At 35.7% G+C, this 23667-nt stretch overlaps 1 protein-coding gene across 3 annotated transcripts in view; it reads left to right on the top strand.

Annotated features, from left to right (window-relative positions):
* Window positions 1-23667, top strand: part of ADGRB3 (adhesion G protein-coupled receptor B3) — a 719614-nt gene that overhangs the window by 384818 nt on the left and 311129 nt on the right. For all 3 annotated transcript variants that reach the window (XM_029944937.1, XM_029944936.1, XM_029944938.1), the window contains exons 13-14: window positions 21201-21350; window positions 22163-22238. In XM_029944937.1, the coding sequence (XP_029800797.1) occupies window positions 21201-21350; window positions 22163-22238 (226 nt within the window). The remainder of the gene's footprint in view (window positions 1-21200; window positions 21351-22162; window positions 22239-23667) is intronic.

Here is a 23667-nt window from a genome sequence, read left to right on the forward strand (position 1 = left end):
AGATCATGATCTGAGCTGAAGTCAGATGCTTAACCGGCTGAGCCACCCAGGCACCCCTAAAAATATCTTAAAAAAAGAACTTGAATTATACTCATCAAACTGAATTCAAGGAAGATCAGTGATGTGTTACATGTCACTAGCCCACTGATTCTATTCAATTAAAATTAAAAGAAAATTATCTCTTACTATAAACAAAACCTTTCCTGTTTATAAATGACTAATTTTCTGGCCTACAAAGGGATTGGTGCCTCATAGTGGACATAATTACATAAATAAATAAAATACACTTCAGTATGTGTCATATAAACCAAATGCACAGAGATCCCTTATAAGAGATGTTCTGTTTTGAGGATCTAGAAAGCTCAGAAAAGGAAACATTTAGTGTAGATTTTGAAGAATGACTGGATTGTTGAAAGTTCAACATTAAAAGGATGAGTGGCAAGGAGATGCTTACATTCCATAACAATCTTTTAGCAAAAAGAGTATAGAGTTGTCAGAGTTGAGGTTGTACTTAGCAGATAAGTAGTTTATTTTGATAAAAACACATATGGATGGAAATAAAGAAAAAGAAAATAAATTTGGAGAATCATGCGAGACATGGTATAGGATAATTCTGAATTCTGAAGACAACAGGGAGCTAACCAAAGCTCAAACTGATGAGAACTGTACTTGGTAAGACATTATGTTAGAGAAGAAATAGAATTCCTTTTTGACTGAGAAAAACTTTAAACATGAAAACTGGAAGGCCTTTTACAATCCACGCAAGAGATAACGAAGACTTGAGTTGGTAGTGGTAAGATTAGAAACCAAATCATAGTTATGAATTGAGATTCTGAGGTACAAATGATAATATTTCATAACTTAAAGTGTCAGAAAGAAAGGAGTAATTGAGATTACATGTATCCAACTGATATTTGAGTGTCTTTCACATATTAATGTTTAGATGCCAGTGTAACCCTCTAATGAGCAAAAAAATGAAATGTAGCCTTGGGCTTTATTGGTATACACATGATAATCAACTGCATAAATGTAGCAGCTGAAACCATAAAACTTTCTTTTGACTATCCAGACAGTAATAAGAGAAAATATGTAAGGTGAAGCCTTTATTAAAAACAAAAAATTTGTAACTACATGTGGTGATGGATGCAAAACAAAATTGTAACTAGATTTATTGTCGTGACCATTCACAGTATATAAATATCAAATAAGTATGTACACCTGAAACTACTACAATGTTTTATGTCAATTTTATCTCAATTAAAATTCCCTATATATGACTATGAAGTGGCCTCTAAGATAAATAATTACCTGAAAAAAAGGATTTACAATAACAAGTCAGAATAAGAAATATATTTTGTGTTCAAGTAAAATTTAGATGTTATACTATAAGAAGGTTGATGTAAGTTATAGAATAAAAATAAACATCAAGGGGAAAAAACCATAAAGAATCATAGCAGGTGTCAGAGTAAGAATAGTCAGAGATAGTAGGTACAAATAGTCCCAGATAGGGCAGAATAAGATCAGTGACCAGTAATTAGTAGAAGAGAGAGAATATTGCAAAATGAACTCTAGTTAGTATAAATTGCTAGTAAAGATCAGAGTATTAAGAGTTAAGAAAAATCTCATGTGATCGCTGATGATGTAACTTAAAAGTTTTCCAGGGAAAGTGCACCAGGATGAACAGGCTCTAAATTTCTGAACTCTTCAGCTGCTTTCAATGGATTACAACCTTGGCATTTTGATACGATTATCTATGAGGATTTACTTGGCATAGATGAATGTTGATACACCCACTAACTACTGTCTCCCAACTGTCCCTATTCAAAGTTGACCATATCAGATTTTAAAAAAGGGAATATTTTCTGGGCTAATAATATCTCAAAATACAGAATGCTATAATTATTAGTTGTAAGGAATTTCAAAAGTTGTCCCTATGTAGAAAACCCTAAAAGATATGATTCTGAAAAGTATAGTTTGATTTCTTTCCCAGTAATCCAGTAAGGCCAGTGTCTGGAAAACATTAAAGTTAAGACATTTTCCTTTGCCAAGCTAAATATCACTGTCTATTCTTGGTTTAGAAATATGAAATACTAGGTTTTACAGAATGAACATTCATCCTTGATATTTTCTGAAATTGAATCCAAATTCAGTCTGAAGAATGGCATAATACAATTTTGACTTCTCTTTTCTCTCCACAATGTTGTCTCATCAACATCACATCTATGTTATTTCTTACACTCACTGGTAAATTTAATCATTTCTTTGGTAGAATATCTTGTATTCAACTGAGAAACCAACCTTCATTCTGATGATGAATTACAAAATAAAGTGGCTTCTCATTTCTAGGCGTATTTTTCTTGGTGTTACTGCTTAGCTTTGTGGTTCATACATCTCCATCACTTGTTTAACTTTCTTTAAAAACCAGACACTTGCAGTCAGTTGACACTAAGCCTAAAAAATACACAATTCATCATCTTTTTTTCCTTGTTTATCTGTAGCACCGGATGTTGGTTCCATCTGCTAGACTTGAGTCTGAAAGCATCAGATTCTACCTCCACCTTCCTTTTGGCTCTTTACCTCTCTTTCTTGCTAGACACGTGAAGCAAGTGGTGTGTCTTTATGTAGATCACAAAGGAAAAACTAAAAATACTTGGCTTTTTTTTCACTTATTTTTTATTTTTCTTTTTAAAATGGTACTAACATGCTGGCTCCCTTGAGAAAATAAATAGTTCAAACACAGTTTTGAACTATGACTTGGAATGATATGCAGCACTATGTGTTCTTTGATTACGTCTCACTTAATAGAAATTATCTCATAACATTTCCTATGATCTGTTTATTCCAAATGGCTGGGGGTGGAAGTGCTGGAGAGGTTCTTGAAAAGGCCGTATCAGACCCCTTTAGTAGCAAGCAGGACATACTCCTTGGGGCTCCCTTCCACCCAACTGAGAACTCTATTTTAGGTGCTTCCTCTTGGCATTATAATAGACTGGTAATAATGCACACATTTATCTGGATTTAAGAGGTCTTAGACATTTATTCAACAAATATATACTATGTTCTGTTCTATGGTCTGAGAATTCTCAGGGAACAAATCAGACAACACTCTTCCTCTTATGTTTTATAACAGAGACAGATGTCAAACAAGCACCATATATCATGCCCAGTGGTTATAAGTGATATGAAAATAAATTAAACAATCCATATGATGAAGGGATAGAGAATGAATAGAAGAGAGTTATTTTAGGCTGGATGCTCAGAGAAGACCTCTAAACAAAGTAGTGGTATTTGACTATAGACCTGAATGTCTTGAGAGCATGAGACATGTGATATGTGAGGTCAAAACATTTCAGGCAAAAAGAACAATAAGTACAAGGCCTTCATGTATCCATGTGCCTGATATATTAGAGGCATTAAGGAGGTGGTGGTAGAGTGGCTGAGGGGGTGCAGGGGAAGGAAATTAATCAGGAAAGGAGTGGATATCCAGCCTGTGGAAGGCATACAACTGTAGGTCTGAATGAGATGCAAAACCATTGAAATATGTGGACGGAAACATGACCTGACCATTTTGACTATGAAATAGATACTAACAGACCAGGAGCACCTGGGTGGATCAGCTGGCTGAGCATCTGACTCTTGATTTCAGCTCAGGTCCTGATCTCATTGTTCTTGGAATCAAGCCCTGCATTGGGCTCTGCACTAACACAGCCTGCTTGGGACTCTCTCTCCTTCTCTCTCTGTCCCTTCTCTCTCCCTCTCTCTCTCTCTCTCTCTCTCTCTCTCTCTCTCTCTCTCTCTCTCTCTCAAAATAATAATAGTAATAATAATAATAATAAAGAAACTAACAGACCATAGATAGTAAGGTAAGACTGGATACAGAGAGGCTTTTATTGGGAATTTATTGCAGTGGGCCAGATGAGAGAGCTCAGTGGTTTAGACCAGCTGCCAGTGAGAAAAGTGAGTAGAGGTCAGATGCCGAAGGCATGTTAAAACTTAATCTTACAGAATTTACTAATGGTTAGAAACAGGATGTGAGAAGATGAGAGGGTTTAAGAAAATGTCTCCACTACATTTCCAAGAACTCAATTACAAAACTAAGACAGATATATGTCTAAATCTGTATCCTGTAAAGAAAAGTCAAAAACCTACTTTGGCAACCATTTAAATGTCTCTAAAGTTTAGAGACATTTAAGCTTATCTTGGTTGGTTATTTTTTCTCTTCTTACTCTTTTTAAAATTTTTATTAAGATGCAATTGACATATAGCATTGTATTAACTTCAGGTGTACACAATAGTGATTTGATATTTGAATATATTATAAGATGATACCACAATAACTGTAATATTTATCAACACATTTAGTTGCAGTTTTTTTCTTGGAATGAGAACCTTTAAGATCTACTGTTAGCTACTTTCAGATATATAATACTCTATTGTTAACTGTAGTCATGGTGCTGTTTATGTTTGATATATTCTTGTTTTTGAATCCAACACACACATCCTTGATCCTGTAGGTCAAGTAATTTTACCCTGTGATGCTATCAGCCTTCTGTCCTCATGCCACCCTCTGAATCCCTGGACAAAAGCTAGAATGAAATTGTTCCTTAAAGTGACTTTTTAAAGCTATAAGTCAGATTGAGCTGCCAGGTAACAAATGAAATAAATTCGACTCTCCCTATCATTTTGTGCTTCTTCTTTTCTCTATAAAGTCATGGAAGCTCAAGAATGGAAGAATGTTTAGGGGCCAACCAAGTCAAGCCTAAACTGGTCAGATCCATTCTACGTAAAGTATTGTGTAGAGTTTTTTTTTTTTTTTTTTTAGTAAAAGTGTTTTATTTAATAATAAAAAAATAAAGTATCCATGTTGGAAACGTCTCTGCAAAGCAACTTTATCTTTATAGCTTTAAAAAACCATTATTTGCAGTAGCACTAGTATCTTGGTTACAACCCTGGACTGTGACATGGAAAAAAGACATCATATTATGGTATTGCACATTATCAGTAGGCTTGTATTCCTTTAGAACATAACTGAAGTGAATATCATTACATAATACTTTAAATTTATCTAATCTGTTTTGTACAGCCTACTCAAGGACACAATTATTCATATAGTCATTAAATAATGATTCTTGTCCCTAAAAACTTGAACTAGAAAGCATTGTTAATAGCCATTATTTCTCATTTCAAGTAACCCAGATACCCTAAGCCACCCCCCCCATTATCCCTGTTATTATGCCAACTCCTAAGCCTCATTCCAACTACTGTGTTCCTGTGAATTTCTCATTTGGTCTCCAGATCTTTAAGAGCTTTTGCTTCTTATCCCGGTTTAAATACAATTGAAAAAGAATAGGGTCTACATGTTGGTACTTTGGAAGTCCTTTTTTCTTACTTCCTTACATATGCATTATTTAAGCATACATTCTAATGAACATTCCCTAATATCAGACAGTAGCTGTTATTCTAAGGAACTCTTTTCAGAAATACCATTTGAGTACAATATGTAGGAAAATGTCATTGTTTTTTTCTCCTCTTATTCCTCAGGCTTTCCCAAAAAAATATTTGGTAAGTTATCCGTTGCATTAATTATATAACATTTCCCAAATTAACACTTCCACAAATATTCATGGTACTATTTATTCCTAACATCCTTGCTGTTACAATGCTAAGGGCACCCACACAATTTATACTACATCAGTGCTTCCCATTCAGAGTCAATTCATTTTTATTCCTTTGCATCTTAGTAATTGAAAGTTAAAGATTTGTTTTATTATCTTGCTCAGCCAGCCACTCTAACCTACTTCTGTTATATAAAGAACTTCACTGTAGTTTTGATATGACTCTGAGGACGTCTTACTCATGTATTCTGTATTTTTATGTCAAGGTAAAATGGCTCCCGGCCTTTATTTTCTTTTGTAGTGATACTTTTCATATATATATCTAACTTATTAGGAATTTCAAAATTGTTTTCTGGCTAATTACACATTTTAAAGGATATCTGATTATACCTTTAATGAAATTTTTATAATATTTCTAAGCTAATGAAAATTTTGGGAACCTCGTACTCATTCAGTCTCCATTCTTTCAGTAACTGTCTAGTGAATGCCTGGATAAAAACCAACTCTTTGGCTCTAAGGCATATCATTTCTTTTGGATTTTATATTTACTGGGGAAATCCTCATGGTCTGAGGGGAAGTAATGAGATCACATGAATTTCAGGTTGAAATATACAACTTAGAATGCACAGTACTACTCAGCAGCACTGGGACATGAACAGGAAAAGCAGTGGAAACATTGACTCCTCTCCTAACTATGTATACCAATGAGAGAGGATTCAAAGCCTCAAGGATAAAATACATGTAACACAGATGCTGAAGATACATACTTTCATGATAAATCTTGGTATATTCTTGGCCATGGTTTGTGAAAGCTGTCCTGAATGGAGATACACAATTTCAAAACTTAAGACTTCTGGTAAGAATCTGGATCAAGAATTCATGGGCTTCTCACATGTTGACCCATAAACCTAACCATAAACATTTGGTGTTTAAGTTTTCTTTAATTATTCTCTGTAAAGAACATGACTTTTTGGAAAGAAATTGTTCGTGGCTTCTGTGCCCTAGGGAAGCTATGAAGAGTTTTGCATAAAGGGATCAGTGCTTTGCCTCAGTTCAAGAGATCTAGAATAGAATTGCAACTAGGGAAAGGCTTTTAGGGATGGGATTACCACAAGAGCCACATGGCTCCCTGGCTTCCTAGAGAAGGCTGTATCTAAAACATGTTGGAATGATAAGTCTTCCCAATGTGCCTGCATTCTTCTGTTAGAGGTTAATTCCTTCAGAATCTGGTAGCACTTACAGGGCAGAATAGAAACATAAAGTCCAAAGCCAACTAAAAGCAAAACTTGAATATTATAAAATAATATGTCTAGCCTCCATCGGTTTATACAATAAGGATTTGAAATTACTAAAATTAGCATACTGCATGCCTTCTTTCCTGTTTTGCTATTCTACTGAGTTAGAATGATGTGGCTGTGGGTTTGTGTGAGCACAAAAAACAATTCCATTTTAACTGTCACTATGGCAATAATTGCTTTTCTCTATGTCAATAGTAGTCTGCCTCTGTAACAATAACCAGTGAAGAAAAAAGAGGCACCAATTCCCTTTTAGCAATTTTTATTTTTTTTCTACTCTTATGGTTTCACTTTTTCAAAAGTCTTATTTTATTTGGTTATATCGGGAATTCTGTGCTAAATTATTCCTCTTCTTCGTTGCTTCTTTTGCTAAATAATAAACTTATTTTAGTTCTCATCTGAACCTGACACCTGAAAAATATGACTCAGATTAAACACTGGTGACTTTATGTCAATGCTAACAGGGATCTGAGTTTGTGTCTAGGAAAACATGCTGGCTTTGGAGCTAGATTTGGCTGCAAACCTTGACTAAACCGCAACAAACGGGCCTTCTGCAAGTTATTTCATCTCTAAATCCCTCAATTGGCTCCTTTCTAAAGTACAGATAGTAATATCTTCCCTAAAGTGTTGTAAATGGTTTGTAAATGGTTTCGTGGTTCATGGGTTCAAGCCCCGTGTCAGTTTCTGTGCTGACAGCTCAGAGCCTGGAGCCTGTTTCAGATTCTGTGTCTCCCTCTCTCTCTGCCCATCTCCCTCTCTCTCTCTCTCTCTCTCTCTCTTTAATGATTTTTATTTATTTTTGAGAGACAGAGAGAGAGACAGTGCGAGCAGGGGAGGGTTGGAGAGAGAGGGAGACATAGAATCTGAAGCAGGCCCCAGGCTCTGAGCTGTCAGCACAGGGCCCAACACGGGGCTCAAACCCACAAACTGTGAGATCATGACCTGAGCCGAAGGTGGACGCTTAACCGACTGAGCCACCTAGGCGCCCCTCTCTGTGCCCATCTTTTGTTCTCACCTTGTCTCTCTCTGTCTCAAAAATACATAAACATTAAAAAAAAATTAAAGAATATATAATTTTATATATAGGATAATACTTTATTTAAGGTTTAACTAATAACTAAAAAGTAGAATGTTATAGTTGTAGGGGCTAAATAGTTCATAAGGGAATGGTTTATATTATAACCATTATAATAAGCCTATTATATAGGTATATATCCATATGTATTCTGTAATCAGAGCCTGATACATTGAAATAGAGCTCTAAAATGCAGTAGGAATATAGAGGGATATACTTGAGACAAAGATGCTGAAACATTTGCTTTGCCACTACAAAATGTTTTAGTAATTAACATCAATACTCATTTGGGCTATTTTACTACTTTTTGGTATATGAACTTTCCTCTTTTTGAAGAATCTGTCTTTGTTATTTGGTAGCATTAATCATTGCCTCTCTTTTATCTAGACAGTCTCCTTTTACTTTCCCCAAACTTTTTTGCCAGTTAATTAGCTTTGCCTAACTCCTATCTTTTAAATTTTTTTTCTAAAATATAATAATCTTACTAATTAGTGTAACTTCTAATATCCTTAAAATTTATTCTAAAAATCCATAATATTTCAAAAATATCATAGTATTAGAAATATGGAATATAAGTATTTACTTTTTAAAATTCAATTTCTTAAGAGTAAATATATTATGTAGTATAATTTCAGCCACATAAATGAAAGAAAATTGTAATTGATTGGTATGCCTTTTAAAACTACATGTAAATTATAATGAAATACAGCACTCAGTTTAATCCAAGAGTGTGCATTTTTATGTGTTGGTGCATGCATGTGTGTAGGAGGAGGAGTAAATTATTGTTTGTTTGGATTTTTTGTTCGTTTGTTTTTTGGTTTGAAGATCCAAAGACCAAAAATGTTTTCTGAACTTGATGGGAAAGAAATGATGTTTACAAATGCAGAGCTCATGTGTGACCTTTTTCCACCAGTCATTCTTTAGTTTGGTTAGTTTAGACTGTGAACTCATGAATATTTGCTATCATGCTATCAGGATTAAAGAGTGCTTTTGCAGTATAATGATCCAAAACTAGTCTGCAAACAGGGGTTGACTGTACTTGGTTCAGAGTGTGTTTTAGGCCAAGTGAGGTAACACAGCATTGCTGGCACTTACCTGCTCAGTAGGTGGTCTCTTGTTACTGCTATTTGTCCCTCCTTTTTCTTCAAGAAATTAATTTTGGTTAGGCACACAGGTCTACCCTCAGGTTCTCCCTATTTTGAAAAAAGCATTAAGGCTCATGGTTTCCTTTTGGTAAGATGAAGTGGCTAAAATTGTACGAACAACTTGAAATCACCTCTTTGTTCTTATTTATATTATTTTAAGATTACATGCTGAACCTTGCCTTGTGCCCTTTCCCAGGTTAAAATTAGTCTTTTGCTCTTCATTTCGGTGCCTGCCAAATAGCAATTATCCTCTGGTCACAAAAAGATGAGCCAAATATGTCTGGTATTTGTCCTTATGGAGGTTGCATTCTAGTAGGGAAGATATTAAGTTTTTAAATATGAAATTTATTAGATAAATGGGGCATCTGAGTGGCTCAGTCAGTTAAGCATCCAACTCTCTTCATTCCAGATCAGGTTATGATCTCACAGTTCGGGAGTTTGAGTCCTGCATCAGGCGCTGTGCTGACAGTGCAGAGCCTGCTTGAGATGGTCTCTCCCTCTCTTTCTGTCTCTCCCTGCTCTCTTTCTCTCTCAAAATAAATAAATAAATTTAATTTTTTATAAAAATTCTTGTTAGATGAATGAATGAAATATAATTTGCATTATTGTATAAGGAAAAATAGATGAGAAAACTTTTAAAACCAAAATGCATATAGATAAATAAATTAATAGACATATTTTAGTTGTAAATGATATGAAGAGAGACTAACCAAGATTTCCAACTTAGATATGGGGTTGGTGGTTGCTCAGTGCTAGAAAGTTCTTCTTGGCATTCAGCCAAGACCTGGTGTTGAATAACGATTCAGCAAGGGAGGGCTTGGTATGAAATGAAAGAATGAAACTGACTGGAGAGTAGTTGTAAATGGTAAAAGGCATGAGCTGACATTGAAGAGAAAGTCAAATACCAGGTCATGGATACCCTGGAGAGATTTTGTCTTTTATACAAGTGTAATGGAACTCACTCGGGAGCGACATGATTCAACTCTGCCTCAAAATACTCTCACTGCAGTGTGAAAAGTGGCACAAGAATAAGCAGTGAATATAGTGACTTTTTTTAATTTAAAGATTTGATGGATTATTGTGTAGTAGTCAAAGTAGAGATAGTAGAGATAAAAAAGACAGCTTAAAGATGTGTTTTGGAAGTGAAACAGCAAGAACAATGATGAAGGAGACTCTGGGGATGAGAATATGGAAACGTCAAGGATAACTTCTCATTTCTCTCTTGGAGAAAGGGTGGGATGGAGGTGCCCTTTATAGGTATGGGGAAGACCGCATACTGAAAGCATATTTATATGCTGGATGAGTAGAAATCAAGAGTTAAGCCCCAGATATGCTACATTTAAGACTCCTGAAGACAGTGGATTCAACAGTTCAACAGACAGGTTTGGATTTCAGAGGAAACTTTCTTATCCATTCTGCTCATACTTGAGATTGTGTGAAACAGATGTCTCCCTTGTAATCTCTTCTGTCAGGATTTTTTCTTTTCTTAATTTTGGATCTTCCACCATATTTTACCCAAGGCAGAGAATCGTTGAGATAAAGGATAAAAGAAAATCGACATATACTGTGTCTTACTATGTATAGGGAATGAAACTAACTGCCTTCAGCTTAATTCTCATGAAAGGCTATTGATTTTCACAGATGGTCAAACTGAAGAGCAATTAAGTATCATGCCAAAGATCACAAAGTAATTGGAAAACTAGATTTTTTTTTTGTCTCAAGGGCACATAGTAATCATATTAAACCCCAGTTTCTTCTCTTGAGTGTTTGGTAGAACTTATTCATTAAAAAAAATATATGAGGAGTTGTGTCAGACCTACTGTATGTTAGGATCCTATCATACAATGGTAAATAGGGAAAATACCTTTCATTTTGAAGCTAATAGTCTAGTATAAAAAAAAGACAATAAACAAGTCTACATGGTCTAGACAATTTTTAACTGTGAGCAAGGCCATAAGGAAATAAACAGGATGAAAAAATAGAGAGCAATGGCAGAGAGGGGGTGATGGTGAATTTCTTTAGCTAGGGCAGTTAAAACAGACCAAGATAGCAGAGACTCAAGGATAAGAATAGAAAATAATGTTCTAGTTAGAAAGGAAAAGCTCTGTGGTTGAAAAGAAAAGACCTGTACCACTTGATCTGGGTCAGTAAATAAGCAGCCACAGATAATGTGACTGCAGAGGGAGAAGCCAACCCATGCAGGGCCTTGTAGTCCATTGTATAAGATTTAGATTTATTCTAAGGACATAGGCAAGCCATCAAATTATTTCAAGTAAAGGAACAACATGATCTGATTTATATTTTTCAAAAGATAACTCTGGTTTCAGAGAAAAGTTCAGGGAAAAAGAATAGAACCAAGAAGGCCAGTTAGGCAACTCGAATTCATTTGGGTTAGAGATTCTGGTGGTTTCTAGAGAGTATTGGAAAGGAGATAGAGGGAAGGGTAGGGTTTTAAGACATGTTCTAGCTCTAGAAATAATACCATGAGCATGTGCTAATGGATGAGGCAAGGGAGCAAAAGAAAACCAGAAGCAAAGATAACCTTTAGGTTTTTGGTTTGAACATTTGAATAGATGGTGGCACCTTCTATTAAGCTGGGTGACACTGGGGAAGATGCCACTTTGGTGGTGGTAAATCAATAATTATGCCCAATAAACATTTGTTGAATTAAAAAATGCAGTATTGATCACACAAGACAATTAAACATGATGTTTAATCATGTCTTGTTACATGATCATTCATTTATGAATTGTCTATTTTGCCTTCATAGAATTGGGTAATTGCCTAGTGGCCCAGAAAGCTGAAAATATGACTTTTGGGCCTTTTATAGAAAAAGTTTACCAACATCTGCAATAGATCATGTCCTAAAACTAATCTTAGAGTATTGTTTCCATTTTTTAAACCAAACCAATGGCTCTTCTCCATAATCTTTATAAAACCTTTCTCTTTATTTAAATGAATCTCTCCATTCTTATGTTAGTTCAGGACTGCTGTTTCCCTCTCTCTCTCTCTCTCTTCACTGATTTTTGGTGTCTTTTTTTTTAAGTTTATTTATTTATTTTGGCAGGGGAGGGGAAGAGAGAAAGGGAGAGAGAGAACCTCCAGCAGGCTCCATGCTCTATGCTGAGTCTAACGTGGGGCTTGATATCTCAACCATAAGATCATGACTTGAGCAGAAATCAAGAATAAGGCACTTAACTGGCTGAGCCACCCAGGCGTCCCATGATTTTTTATGTCTTTCTATGTTTATTTCTCTCTACCCTCTAAAGGGAACCTTTCCTAAACTACATTTCTCAGGGTTTTTTTCCCTGTTATCTTCTTAGTATCTGCATAACTCACCATTTCACTTCTTAGAGATGTTGACATAAATGCCAGCTTACCAAAGAAGCTTTCCTTATTTAGTAAAGCTTCTCAACCTCACTCACTATCAACCATATCATTTATCATTACTGAAATTCTGGCTCATTATATTTATCCCACGTCTTTCTGCACACTCATACCCACCACACCCAGATATCATGCAGTCCCATGAGGGCAAAAACTTTAACTTTTTGTTTACTGGTGTATTATCAGTGCCCATAACTGGCATGTAATAGGTGCCCAATTAATATTTGCTGAATAAATGAATCTGCCCATTATATTCTCTCTTTAGGGGGACTTATCCACTTTCACATTATCAATTATTATCTCTAATTAGAAGGCATCTAATTACATCTTCAATTCTAAATATGATCATGCTTCAGATCCCTTAGCCTACAATATCTTATTTCCCTTTTTCTCCTACTTTTTCTCTGCCTAAACCTTTCTGTCCTATTAGAAATGTTACTATGTCTATACAATATATTAAGTTTCCTTGCCATGTCTTTAAAGCCTGTCATTCCTCCTACCCAGATGCTACTGTTCTGATAAGTCTGGAAAAATTACAGGCCTTTCCCAGGCTCTAGGTTCACAGAGCATAGGCAATTTCCTCTTCCCTTCGCCATACTTAACTGTCAAACCACAGCCCAGACCGTACCTCTTCAACGAGACTTTCTTTAGGCAACCAACTGTGTTCCATCTCATCCTTTATTGCTTTCATGTCACTTGTCTTAATCTTGCACATCTGAATTGTTTGTTCCCTTACTAATTGTATGTATTCCCCACTAGACTGTGAGCTCTTTAAAGGCAGAGACTTTGTGCTCTTGCTCGCTTGCTAAATACTCAGTATGAAGAAAGTGCTTAGAATATTCTCAGGGCTCAATAGAGATTTGTTGGAGGAATGAATTTCCAGAATAAACTTCTCAGTCTACAGTGATCTCTTTTCCCTTGTCACCTCTTAGCACTGTCCATTGCTAATACTTTTCTGAGAATGAATGAATCACTATCTTGGGAAGTCCTTGAATTGTTGGCTTTAGTTGTTTGCTGCCTACATTAGTGCCTAATATCTAGTAGGTGCTTGACTTAATTCTTCGTTCCTTAAATATCCAAACTGCCTTTATACACACACATGCATACATCTGTTTATAAAGAGAATGAAGTCAATAATGTTGCAGGTACAAAAGATCTCTCTCTCTCTCTCTCTCCCTTTCTCACTCTCTCAATACTGAGTTGATTATCATACAATGATCCTTTCTCTGAAGAAATTCTGTTCTTAATTTCACTGGTTGGAAGAAGAGGGAAAACTTATTTCCTAAAGCATTTTCTATATTGATTTGTTTTTACTATTCAGGTATATGTACAAAATGACTTCCCATATCACATTTTATTTTGCATTCATGTTAGGAGTAAAATCATGAACTACTTGTGTAGAGAAGATGAACATTTTTTAAAAATAGCTGTTTCTATAAGTCCACAAGACATACTCATCCTCTTTTTAAAAAATAAAAGAAAAATGGTGGAATCAGCTTAAATATCCCTACTATATTCAATGTAGCACTGAAAGAAAAGTTAGGAGGAACATGTACTAGGTAAAAGAATAAGTACAGAAACTCATGTGGGGTTTTTTTAATGTTTTTATTTATTTTTGAGAGAGACACAGAGGCAGAGAGAAAGAGAGAGAGAGAGAGAGACACGGAGCGCTAGTGGGGGAGGGGCAGAGAGAGAGACAGACACAGAATCTAAGGCAGGCTCCAGGCTCTGAGCTGTCAGCACAGAGCCCCTCGCAGGTCTCGAATTCGCGAACCAGGAGATCATGACCTGAGCCGAAGTCGACCGTTTACCCAACTGAGCCACTGAGGTGCCCCTCATGTGTTTTTAGAATGTGGTTCTTTTTAAAGAAAAATTGTAATATTTAAAAATAGCTCTTCAACACATGTCCAGAACAGAGGTAGGCATACTTTTCCTGCAAAGCGCTGAAGAGTGAACATTTTAGGATTGTGGGCCACACAGTCTTCAGTGCAGCTACTACTCTGCCATTGTTGCATGGCAGCAATCTGGGACCGTAAGTACGTGAATGGCTGTGGCTGTGTCCCAGTAAGACTTCATCTGGGGACCCTGAAAATTGAATTTCAAATAATGTTCACATGCCAAGAAATATTATTATTGTTTTTATTTTGTTAATTATTTAAAAATGTGAAAACCATTTTTAGCTTGCAGACCAAGCGAAAATAGCTAATAGGACATACTTGGCCTGTGGGCTGTAATTGGCCAATTCCTGGTTGAGACAATTTAGCTTTAAGGAGAGTCATTTGTAGGTTGTGGATGCTCCAGGTGCGTAGGCATGATTACATGTTAGGGACGCAGGGGTGACCTGAGAAGAAGCGGTGGGAGTCCTCCATGGAGACCACTAAAGCCTGGCAAAAGTACTGTGAGCAGAACTAAGAATGTGCCCTGCTGTGCAGGGACTCCCAGGCTTGGATAAACAGCAACCAATGGATAAAAAACAGAATCTGAAGCTAATCAGTCACAAGTAATTTACAAGTTTTTTTATTTTGATGTTGGTAAGGAATATGCAAAATGGTTAATTACTTAAAGTTTCAATATACATAGTAAGTCGTTAAAAGCTAACAAGTTGAAAACGGTGTGCTCTATATGCCACATACGTCCTTTTCTGGCTGCCTGTCTAGTTTGTCTACTTTTAGAAAATCAGAGGAGCCTACTTAAAAATAAAAATCTGTGAATTCCTAAAGGGAAGAGTATGTCTCACCTAAATCTCTGTGTGCTGGCCCTGGGACTGGGGGTGCTTCACTCTGCAGTGGTGATGGCAGCATAGAACTGATGGGTGCCCTCAGCACTGAGGTCCTTTCAGATGCCCCTGCCTAGTGGCTCCATCTCCTGGGAAGTCATGCCTGCGTGCTACTTTCTAGCAAACCTGCTCTTCTCTTTGGCCCTCAGCATTCTAATCTTGGCCTTTTGGGAAAAGAGACAGAATAAATGCGGAGACAGGGTAATGAGAAAAACAACCAGAACCGTCTGACTGTCTGACTGTTTTCTGTAAACCACTCACTGTTGCAGAATTCTAAAATGTGATTTTTTTTTTTAGAGATGTTAACATAAAGATGCTGGACAAATTAAAGTATGTGTTTATATTGCCTTTAAATAATCGCCATTCTTCAGAGGTATCTAATTTTGACCTTTTGTTGGACAAGTGAGAATAGTTTCATTTCCTCTCATTGAATCATTGTGTCTGTCTTTTATATTTAGTGCAAAAATACTACGGTAAGACAAAGTAAATTTGCTAATTTGTTAGGTAAAATCAAACCGCACCACACAGTGCAAAATCATATACTTCTGAGTAGGCAAACTGAGAATTGAATCACAATGTTGCCACTTTAATACAGTCTACTTCCTCATTTGTAAAATGAATGTAGGGATAATAACAATGTGGATACTGATAATAATGATACCTCCTGAGGTTGCTTTAAATATTAAATATGGGTTGTTTTAACTATTAAATAAGATACCACGTGTAAAGCACTTGCCTAAATGCTGTGCTAAGAAGAGAGAAGATATTTGATACATACTTGAATAGATTAAGGAATGTCTAAAAACTGCCAAGGTAATGGCAGCTATTCAATAAATGTCATCTGTCCTTCCCTTCCCTCTCAGATGCCCTCAGTATTTGATAAAGCTTTCAGCATTTCTATATAAATATAAACACCCTGACTTTTTAAGCTGCTAAATGCCAATGGGTCACACTACATGTAGGCTTTGCTCAGCCCCTCTGTGCTTCCTATAGGCACACAAACAAAATGAATTGTTGCTTGCTAACACAGTGATGCAGTGCATACTACCTTCCTGGCCATATTTTTCATATGGGATATCAAAACTGTGGGGTGACCACCTAGTAATACTGAGTGATGGTTTCCACAGGCAAATTCATTTTGATAACTAGCCAATTTTTTCCTATTGGTGTGTCAAGACCCAATTTGTAAGTTGTTTCCTCTGAATCAACATGAAAAATGATGCAAACTTTAAATATTTTGGAAATATGAATATCCCTTTTAAGGCATCTCTTACCCTTCTTTTTCTGTATCCATCTACACTTTTGTTTATGATGATAAGGTTCCCTGCTTGGGAGTTTCCTCCGCTCATTTATACAATGTGAACAGCTGCACTAAGTACTTAGGTCACTGCATAAAAGTAGTGCTTTTGAAGTTGTCTTTGCAGAGCTTGGCTGCAATGGCAATACTGAATCTGTCACCTAGGATGCAGTCAATTTCTTTTCCAATTGAGATTTTTAACCTGGCTGACTTTGTGTGGCCAAATAACCAGGGAAGCCAACCTCTTAACTCTAGCAGATTCTATTGGAAAAAGAAAGGGAGAGAAGAGAACAGAGATAGAGACAGAGACAGAGACAGAGATAGAGGGAGACACAGAGAGAGACATAGAGGCAGGGGGAGAGAGAGAGAGAAGGAGAAGCAGCAGCAGAAGCAGGGGGGAAGAGGAGAGAGAGAGAAGCGGGAGGAGAGGGAGAGAGAGAGAAGAAAGGAAAGAGAATGAGTAAGAAGGAACCTCAGCTCCCTAGGTGGCACATTTAAGTACTAAAGGATGAGCTCTATTTTAAGTGCAATCCCTACCTTTGGTTATCTGTGTATATTTTCAATATAAAGTTTTAAGTGCATAATCTCATGCCTAAAGTCACTGAAGCAAATTCAGAAAAGAATGTTGAGGGGCGCCTGGGTGGCTCAGTCAGTTGACTGTCTGACTTCAGCTCAGGTCATGATCTGAGGGTCGTGCGTTCTGGCCCTGCACATCAGGCTCTGTGCTCAGAGCCTGGAGCCTGCTTCAGATTCTATGTCTCCCTCTCTCTCTCTGCCTCTCCCTGCTTGTGTTTTGTCTCTCTCTCTTTCAAAAATAAACATTAAATTAACAACAAGTTTGATGCAAAAGCCACATATTTTGCAATATGGAGTACACAGTGAGGTAGTTCCTTTTGATTTGATTATGGGAAAACCTACTCTAATAATAATAGCTAACACTTACACAGCATCACCCATGTAGTCTTCTAGGCACTGTTCTAGGCACCTGACTCTTACCTCTTGATACATAGTACCCAGTTTCATCTTCCAACATATCAGGGTTGTGGACAATATTCCCATATTACAGAAGAAAAAATTGAGGCACAGAGAAGTTAGGAAATTTTCCCAGTATCATACAACTTATAAGATAAATATGACATTTATCTTCTGAAAGGAACCTTTTGGGAGTGATAGGGAATACTTCTCATAATTACACAAAACAGCAAAGATAAACTGGGACTGGTCCCCCAAAACCCCCAAACAAACAGGATATTATACTCTAAAATATTAGGATTTGAATCCCAGACCCAGATTTAGAGTCCAGACTTAAGCCATTCTGGGAAACTGGCTTTCCTAAATTAGCCCTCATTTGTCCATTTTGCTCATCCCTCCAGCATTCATCCGTGTACTTTGGCTCTCACCTCTCTTTTCCTTTTATGTGCCTTCCATTCTTGTCCATGATGCAACTTGATGCATCATATTAACTAACCCCAGCTTTTGTATGTGGGCCATTCACATTAGCTGATATGACATTACATGGCAGAGTTGCCATTCTCCAGAACCTCAATTAGGGCGAAGCGCTAAAACCTCATGATTTTCCTCAGGGACAAGGTTCGAAGCTCCATCTGCTTTGATGAACCAAAAGCAAAACAAAAACAAAAAACCCTTGTGCTTTTAGAATCTGCGAGGATTCCTTACGCTTTCTCATGAGGGGGAATTCTATGCTGCATATCCAAACTCAAAATAAAAGTTTTAAAATTGCAAAATGAAAAGTGCAGCTGGTTTTGCTCCAAGGCTTATCAGTGATGAGTCACCTATTTTTATTGCATAAGAAATCAAATCTAGTGTTGTAATGAAAACACGATACAGTGAATTTAGGATAATTCTTGGAGCATTTGAGATGTGCCTGTTTGTTCAGGGACACTGTGTCCTTTGTGGTTTCATCTAAGCACTTTAATCTTCTGTAAGAGAGGCATTTTCTCAGTTTTTGAGGAAAGATGCTCTATTATCTAACCACCCACAATGACTGGTTTTAATGTAGCAATTACTGTAGAAACAGAGTGTAGAGTGTGCACTTATGCTTTGCATTCCTGTTCCTTTGTCAGCACTGGACACATATTTGTATAAACTTGGCATAGTTCAAAGCATCCACTTTAATCCTACCTCTTTGGTATTCACTTAACATCTGAGCTTTCCAGTACCCTAAAGACTGCATCTAAGTTTTACCTAAAGGTTTTGGACACTTAAATTCGGTGAAGGAGGGAAGGGATTGAGGATTGGATTGGTTCACGTGTCTGGTACAGGGACTGAAAGATGGAGGAAATAAAAATCACCTTTCAACTATTTTTGCTGTATGGAAATGAGTTTTCTTGTTAATCACGTCAGTATCATGAAGAACCACAGTGACATCTAAGGCATCTTCCTAGGTAGCTTTCAGGTAAAAATGTGCAATTATAACTACTTCATATTTTAAAGAATGTGTATACTAAACTAAACCTTTGAAGACTAGCATTTGAATCTCATCAGTCTATGAAGTCCTATCCTTTTTAGAATGCATTTATTAAAAATATTATCTTACTTTACAAACTACATTTCTACTAAAATCAATGAATAGGTGTTTGTTTTGAAGGTACTCCTTACGCTCAAGACTGCAACTATAGGAATTAAATACTGATATTAATTGATTTTTATAGTTCTTTAATCTAGGCTATGTTCAGAAGTACAATCTAACATATATAGTCATAAGTTAATAGCCAGTGAAGAATGAATGCATTTCATAATGTGAGATACATGCACATTTAATTATATCATTTTTGTATATTTAAGGACATGGCATTAGACTAGAACTTATTCAGGATAAAGTGGTAGAGTTGGTAAAGAAAGGGCTTCCTCCATTTGATATTGCTTCTTTTTGGTCATTTGTTTTTTGTTTTCTAACCAAGCCAAGGTATATAGTAACAGAGGAATTATTGGACTTCGACGCCCAACAATTTATCTCTTGTTTATTTTCCTTTATAACAGAAACCAACTGTGTGACAAAAAAAAACTTCATTACTTTTCATTAATTTTTAGAGAAAAGAGGTGAAATAAATTTCCTCTAAATATCAAGAAAACCAAAGTGAGAGTCAAGGAATTTGGAAGTAAATTAATTTAGTTTTGCAAATTGAATAAAACTTATAGGGTCGTCAAGAAAGAAAGTGCTGCCAATTTGCTAACCTGTCCATCTATCTGCAGTAGAGGATTTGGACCCTTTAGGACATGTGAACTGGGTTATTTATAGACAACAAGGACTATACTGTTTGAAAAATTAAAGAATCTGAAACAATTACAGCTGTTATCCAAAAAACAGCATGTAACATCCATAACTAATTTATGTGTTACCCAGCACCCTCTTTCTTTCAACATTTAGTAACAAAATCCTTTTTTAAGCTTATTATGTCAAACTACAGGCCAAATGAAATTTCATCCTATGCTGATAATGGCTGTCTACAATAGCCAAAAGAGCTTTAGTAAAGTACAATAATGCATTCATAACCATTTCAATTTGGAACTAAGCCAATGTTGCAATATATTTATGCAACTAATATTGTTAAATTTTTAATTTTCATTCTCTCGATTTAAATTACAAGTTTTCTCAGGAAGAAATCCACTTATGAGATGCTGAATGGTTTCATACTTTAGCTTACTGCTGTAATAGCTTCTATGGGTTTTTTCATTATCTTTCTATTTAAATCCTCCAAGAGATACCTGAAATTTTCAGGTAGAACAAGTATGAATCTCTGTAAAAATTGTACAAATTACATTTCTTAATGGAAAATATATGTAATCAATAAGTTCTTAACTATCATAATTTTATTATATATGTATATATGTGTACATATGTAATTGTTAGATGTGATTAAAAAAATCAAGCATTAACCAAACATATTATTCATGACTTTTTTCAACATATATTAAAATACTTATTGCAATTAAAGACACAATTTTCCACTCAAAGAATCTATTTATTACTTTCAGTTATGGGGGGATGTTTTTAAAAAGTTTTTATTGTTAATCTACTTGATAAAAATTTTTGTATATTACACTGTCTTTGTGGTTATAGCATTACTGGTGCTTTATTATTTGGATTATGACAGTCTGTCTCCAAGAGTAATATGCCTTTGCTTCCCATGCTTTCGTGGTACCCCATTTAACCCATGAAAAATTTTTTTCCAAAGATAACATTCACATGTAAATGCAGAAAGTTTGTTCTGAAAAAAAAATTCAGATTTAAACACAAATTTCAGCCTATGGATCAAGTGTGTAAATCAAAATATTTAGTATGATCTTATAACAATTGTAAGGGAGGTCAACAATAAACAACCGCATAGAGGTATGTGCTACTCTCGGAACACGGTCCACTGACCGTCAGTGTATGATTCCTGGGGAAAGCAATAGAAATCTAAATTGATAAGTAAAAGAATTGGCAACCTTAATGAATATTGTCTAATATTGGAAATAATTCTGTTTTGTAGTTCTGATAAATACAATTTGGCTCAAAATTTTATTTTAAATATATTGTGAGGTTTAATTTGATCAATTTTGGTTCCACCGAAAGATCTTCGTTAACATTATTACTTCTTTTCTCATAGTGGCTAGCATTCAGAAGCTCCCTGCAGCATCTGTTCTAACAGACATCAACTTCCCAATGAAAGGACGGAAGGGAATGGTTGACTGGGCAAGAAACTCAGAAGATAGGGTAGTCATTCCAAAAAGCATTTTTACTCCTGTATCGTCAAAAGGTAAATATGTGAAATAATTTGAGCTTTGAACAAAACATTTCTAATAAGGTCAGTTAATAGTACACTAGCTATAAATCTGCTTATGTTAAACAACTTAGTCTGTGGTCATGATTCTAATTTTGTAAATATAGAAAACTTACATATAGTCTTTAAATCTTAATGTACTAGTGGAAGGTATCTATTAAAATGGAAAAAATGCAAATTATAGATCTGAACTTGACATAGTTAAGTTTTGGTAATGCCAGTTTTATTTTAATATAAAACATGTGGCTTAATATTTTAATTTGAGGGACAGAAACACACAATTTCCCACAGTCATTTTTTATTTCTTCCTCATTTTTGCTTTGGTTTGTAGATATTATTTTGGTACATAAAAGCAAATTTAAGAAAAAATTTAAGTTTTAAGAACATCTTCAGAAGCAGTTAAACTAATGGCTACTTTCAACAGTGACATTGTAGTCTTGATTTTTACCTTGGGGATCTTGACTGTATAGCTTAGAATTACAAAAGAAAGTTATCTCTGAAGCTCCTTAGCTTCCTTCAGAGCTCCTACAGCTGCCTCTGGTCTCAGCCTGGTGAAGGACGGTTACTTCATAAGACACAAGGCCACTGAAAACACACCTGAAAACATAGCTACCATTAATATGTGTGGTGTGTGGGCTAATCTGCCCATGCATGGTTAAGAAGACATGTCTTTTACTTGGCTTTGCATCAGCAAGTACTGGAATCCCCTTGTAATGAGCAGATTAAAGTTTTATAAGACAGTATTTTTCTTGTCATTTCACTAATATTTTTAATTTCATTCCTTCTAGAATTAGATGAATCATCGGTATTTGTTCTTGGAGCAGTCCTATACAAAAACTTAGATCTAATTTTGCCCACTCTGAGGTAAGCTACGAAGTAATAAGCTGTTATAATCTTTGTAAATTATTCCAAAAATGTGATTATAGCCCATTCTATGAAAATAGTCAAACAAGCTTTGTTAATACAAAGGGCCTTTTCTTAAATTAAATAGAAAATACCAATTTAATGAACAGCTTATTAGCATATTATGCACTTCAAAACAACTAGAAAAGACAATTTCGGTCTCTGATTATAGCCCTGCAATTCTTTTGTAACTAATCACGACTTGCCTTAAGACTGAGAAAAAAAAATAAGAAAAAGAAAAAAGTGAGTCTCTGTAATAGAATAGGTCGTTTTAAAATTAATCTGTCTTCTCTCTTTATTTGCACTTAATGGTACTGTTCATCAGCATTACATGAAATTAAAGGAGTGTCACGATGACTGGGAACGCATGCTTTATTCTTCATTTACACAAGATCTCAATTTGCTTCTAAATAAATATTCAATTATAGCTACATTAAGAAAAAATGCTGTTGTTCAAGTAGAGAACTATTTTTGGAAGAAATCCATTGATTTCTTTCCTCCCAGACACTAAAGGAAACAATTACACATAGTAATTCTACCAACATTAATTTATTTGCTCTGTTGTCTTAACTGCTTTACCTGATCTCACAGAAAACATCATTCACACCTACTTGGGTAGTGATGCTATCACTCAGGATGACCAGATTTCTTCATTTCACCCCATCTCCTTCTGGAGGTCTGAGACCAGGCTTTTTTTTTTCTTTTTAGTTAAACACAGCATTGGGTTGTGAGGTCTTACTCACACCCTTATGAATAAAGCTTCCACTGTTTTAGAGAAGATTGTGAATAATGTGTACAGTTATACCTGGCGCATAGCAAATAGTATCATAAATAAACACACTTAGAGTTCAGTCCAGCAGAATAAAGCCTTGCAAGGAAGCAACTAAGTTTTCTGTGGTGGCAGTGGCTGGTTATGATTCTTTGGATAAAATTTTTTCATGTGCAGCAAATTACTAGTATCTGTGGTGAGTCATCGAGTATCCTTCTAGATGCAATACAGGTTCGCCTGCAACCAGGAAGACAACTATGGGAAGTAGTTTTAACTCCCTTTTCTCTGGACGGAATTTGGGCCTTCTGAATTCATATCAGTTTGTGTTTGCTTTTGTTCTACCAATAACAGATTTTCAAAATGAGTAAGTTTACTCTTAACGTTTCCACTGGTTTCATTAAAACACATTGGTATGCACAATTACAGATAAAATAGATTTCTGGTTACACAGCCTCTAGCTCTGTGTATGATGTTTGTTTCAAAAGAAATATGCTAAAGGTAAACATACCCAGATACTGAAAGTTAGACCCTTATTTCCATAGAAAGTTCATTTGTATGAAGCTAATGTTTCAAGAACTCTAGACTAGACACTAAATTGAAATCATGTGACTTGGGTTTTAA

This window comes from Suricata suricatta, chromosome 7, assembly GCF_006229205.1.
Source record: "Suricata suricatta isolate VVHF042 chromosome 7, meerkat_22Aug2017_6uvM2_HiC, whole genome shotgun sequence".
NCBI classification, from domain to species: domain Eukaryota; kingdom Metazoa; phylum Chordata; class Mammalia; order Carnivora; family Herpestidae; genus Suricata; species Suricata suricatta.